At 55.6% G+C, this 4,424-nt stretch overlaps 1 protein-coding gene across 1 annotated transcript in view; it reads right to left on the reverse strand.

Moving 5' to 3' along the window:
• EFHD1 (EF-hand domain family, member D1) overlaps positions 1-2,592 on the reverse strand; it is a 7,542-nt gene extending 4,950 nt beyond the window's left edge. The window contains exon 1 of the mRNA XM_010284399.1: positions 2,388-2,592. Within this exon, the coding sequence (XP_010282701.1) occupies positions 2,388-2,573 (186 nt within the window). The 5' untranslated portion in view covers positions 2,574-2,592. The remainder of the gene's footprint in view (positions 1-2,387) is intronic.
• Between the last annotated feature and the right edge of the window lie 1,832 nt (positions 2,593-4,424).

Consider the following 4,424-nt stretch of genomic DNA (forward strand, 5'->3'; position numbering starts at 1 on the left):
CATACAAGCCTGCCTTCCAGGCAACAGCTTACATTGGAAGGGAGGACATGACACTGCTCGAAGCAGCAACAAAAGGTGACCTGCTGCAAGTAAAAGAGGTCCTTACCAGTTCTCTAGCCAGGCCATGAGAAGCACATCTTCAGGCAGGTATGTCAGAACTCGGTATTCTCTGGAGAGGCAGACAGGAGCCCTCCAGTGCTCAAGTTACACCCTGCTGAATTCAGACACTCATTTAAACCAGGGTTTCTCTTTGTGTTGCCAGAGTGCCCCAAGTCACCTTGGTCACCCACCACATGCTTGCTCATCGCCACCAACGGGAAGTGGAGTGGGGCAGGGCTACAGACTGGTTCAGGCCTCCTCACCCCCTGGGAAACCTGCCTCCCTGCCAGTCCTCTGCCTGAACACAGCAGCTGGACACTGTGCATCTACCACGAGGCAAGAAGCACCCTGCTCCTCTCCAGCACGGGAAGCTTTGGGTACGTGCCAAAGCTGCTGTGTAATTTGTCCCCAGAGCTCTGCCAGTGACGCTCCTTCATTCCAACCCACGTGCCACTCAAGCTTGCATTCGCTTGACCATCGTTTTGCATCTGGCAAGAAGCAACAACAGCACCAGCTGTCCCATGTCGCCTGCCAAGGGCTGGCAGCACAGGCAGCCCGTGTCGGCTGATGGGAGGCTGTGCGGGGAGCTGTGCTCCAAACAGGTGGCAGCAGAAAAGGCAGCTCTGCCACTTGTGCTGCACCACCAGTGCCAGGACATCATGGCATCTTCCAGAGCCTTGGAGATAAAGGCGCTTCTCTTTCACAGGAGCAAGCCCCTGCAGCAAGCCCAGAGGCTGTCCCCAGCTCTTCAACCAGGGTGAAGCATGGCCCAGGGGGCACGCAGAGAGGGCTCCTCCAGCCCACGCAGTGATTTAGCAATTGCAGTCTGACCTGGGGCCAAGGGCATGGTGCTCTTCCTGCTCTCCTGGATTCTTTGCTACCCCAAGCTCACCTCTGACCAGGCACGTCTCCTTCCCTGCCCAGAGGAGCTACCAGCTTAGGGCTTTGCTGGTGTGAACTGACAGCTCTCACTTCCCAGATTTGCTTGTCTTTTCCTCACTTTCTATGGGCCAGGCCCTGTAACCCAGCATTCTTTGGCCTCTGTCTTCTACTGCTGCCCTCTTGCAGCAAAAGAAATTCAACAAAACTCTTGGGGAACGAAAGCAGGGGGAGATGCTGTGATGTGTCAGCACAGAGAGAAGGTGCAGCAGCTCTGTGAGCTGCCGGACACCCCTCACACTCCAACCAGCCCAGCTGATCACAGGCCCTAGCTGCTCATCCTCCCTCCCAAGCACTGCCAAAGGTCCCAGCACTTCCAAGATGAAGAACTTGAAGTCCTGAGCTGTGGAGAACTCTGCACCTCATCTCCACAGCCAACCCCCCGCCCTGCAAGTGGCATGGAAAGAGCACAACCCCTGCAGAAACAAGGGAGTCCAGCTGCTTGGGTCCCATTGCTGCTGTCCCCTGGGGCAGGAGGAATCAGGACAGCCCTCACAACCACTGCAGGACATAAGCAGCGCTGGCTCTCTTGCTGCCCAAAGGGGCTGTCGGTTAATTCATAAAGCTACAGTGTGATGTACACTTCTGACTGAGACAGCAACCAAAGCCTGTGAGGAGGAGATGATACAACAGGAGGTTTTGATATCTGGGCTCCCTCTTCCTGCTAAGATGAGCTGGGTACCCTTGAGTGCATGCAGGTCACTGCTCAAATTCCCTCTCTTCCTCTGCCCAGCAGCAGATCCTGGTCTGCCCACAGTGCTCCCAGCAGTCTCAGCACAGTGGTGACAGACTGTTGGCTGTGTGTCCCTGCTGAGCCAGCATGCAGCAGCGAACTGCTGCATCACCACATTTATTCCTCACTGCAGGGAGGTGACCACTGCTCATGAAGCTTGCTGTGCCTGGTCACTGTGTGATGCAGAGAGGGACCCAATATAAACTGGAAGAGGAAACCTCCTGCACCCCATGAGACCAGCTGCTCTGAGCAGAGCCCTTCCCCTGAACCTGAAATGAGGCCTGAGACACTGTACTGCAGAAGCCCAGCAAGGAGACCTTGTGACTAAAGAGACATGCCACCTCCAGCAGGGAGCTCTGTCAGCACTCCCAGGCAGCTGCAGCAAGGCTCAAATACGGTCCCAAAGCAGGCAGAGGCTGGAGGTCTTTGACTTCGGGTACCATTACTGCCACATGGAGGTGGATGCTGACAGTGGTCCATACCTTGAGCTCCCCATGGCATGGGGAAGCTCACCTGCATCTCCACTGCACCTCCCAGCTAGAGAGACACAGAGGGGACAGTTTTACCTACAGCTGGAGTACAGGGCCCAGCTGCCTACTGCCTCTGCCACCCTCACCTCACGGAAGCTGAGCTTCCCATCAAAGTCTTCATCCACCTCCTTGATCATGTTCTTCAGCCCCAAGTGGGTCTGCGGGGCTCCCAGCTTTTCCATCATCAACTTCAGCTCCATCAGGTCGATGTACCCATCTCGTCCTGAGTCATACCTGCAGGGTGCAAAGGAGAGGGAGTCAGCCCTCAACATACTCCATATCCATCTTCCCAGAAGAGGAACCATGCAAATGGATACAGTCATGGGGTGGTTCAGAGCTTGCAGAGGGACAGGAAGCTGCACAAGACGGCGAGTGCTGAGATATATTAAGCTTGCAGAAGTAGCAGGCAGCTTTCAGAGCTGTCTCAGACAGAAGTGCTCAGGGGAGCTCAGACCAAACCACCCACACAGAAGGAACATGAAGGAACTCAGCTTATCTCAGTGGGATTTCCATCTCGCCCACTTGCATGTCCAACACAAAAGTTGCTTACACGCAGCTTACACCATGCACCAGCACAGTGAAGCAAAGGCATGCCATAGCCAGCTGCTGCCAGGTCTCCTGCTCATTTAGAGCAGAAACAGGGAGCAGAGACCAACCAGAATGTCTCAGCAGAAAGCCGCTATGTATTTGTAAGCAAAACACACCCCCTCCAGCTGTTAAGATCTTTCCTCTCGGAAATGGTTTTGTACTACACGAGCACGGTGCTTCAGGGCAGCTGTTTATGCAGTGTCCCCAGGCAGAGCCGCAAGGCAGTCCTGGGGGAGCACAGCAATCCTCGCTGGCGCTGGGGGCTGCACCCCAGGGCCAGGCTGGCAGAGAAAACGAGTGCCCACCTCCAGGAGCAAGACTGGAGTGGGACCATGCTCCCAATGGAGCACAAAGGACGGCAGGGACTCTCTGCAGGAGGAGACAGCACCCATGCAAAGGGCAGAGTGCTTTAGGGGTGGGGAGGCAGTGATCTGCCGTGCTCAGCCTGGGACTGTGCACGACTTCGTTCCCTGTCCTCTGCTGTGGGTGTGAGTAAAGCACCCGGCCCACCCAGGAACTTCACACGCACCAGGGCCATCACTGGGTTCCGAAGTCCAAAGGCTGGAGGAATGGGCACTCCGCTATTGGACAGCTCATCAGCAGCCCTCCCTCATCCTGGTCCTGCCTTCAGGGTCCAGCAGAGAGCCAGGGGCTTGCATAGAAGGACAGGGCAGGGTCTGCCAGGCTGGGCTCAGCCCCAGTGCACAGCCTGCCACTGCCCCCTCACCACCATTTCAACCCTGAGAAAGTTAAATCCTTTCAGCCATTCAGAAAGGAAACCCTAGGCATGGCACTGAAGCTTTCCCGTTGGCAGGAGCCTCCCACCCATCATCTTTCATCGACTGTTAGCTCTGTTCCGAAGAAATGAGGGCTGTAGCCATCCCAGACCGAGACCTGCACAGTTGTGGTTATCCTGGAAGAAAGCCCTTTCCAGCTGAGAAACCTCACAGCCACAGAGGAAGCTGTGGCAGAGGAAGGCACGAACAAAGCTGCTGGCCCCGAGCTGCTTGCAGGCATTGGCAGCGCAAGGCAGGGCTGCAGCCAAGAGCTCTGCCCCTGCCTTCACGAGCATGGGCACAGGGTGCTTTCTGCCCAAACTGGGGTGGCCTCCAGAGCTTTTCAGAGTCCCACCACCTCCACAACCGTCTTTTATACTCTCCGTGCCTCTTTGTTTCCAAGGGTCCCAGGCCCAAGAGACCCCAAATGACAGGGACATCACCATCGGGCTGGTGCAAAGCCCCTGCTACCAATCTGCCTGCATGCTCTGCACACTTGCAAGCCCACCAGGCTGGTCAGCTGTCTGGAAAACTAGAAGAGAAACCTCCATCAGAGCAGAAACCAGGTCACAGACCTGAGACGTCATGGGGAGGAAAGGCAGTGGGTTCATCACAGCAAAGAAGGCGTCAGTTAATTAAGGCACATGTTCACAGCATAGCCCAGCCCAGCCCCAAGATGCACTTTCAAGACCTCACAGAGTGTAATAAGTGCAATATTTAATTGTCAGTTTGCTTTCCTTTAAGTTTTGGAGAAAGAGT

Source organism: Phaethon lepturus, unplaced genomic scaffold (genome assembly GCF_000687285.1).
Source record: "Phaethon lepturus isolate BGI_N335 unplaced genomic scaffold, ASM68728v1 scaffold593, whole genome shotgun sequence".
Lineage (NCBI taxonomy): Eukaryota > Metazoa > Chordata > Aves > Phaethontiformes > Phaethontidae > Phaethon > Phaethon lepturus.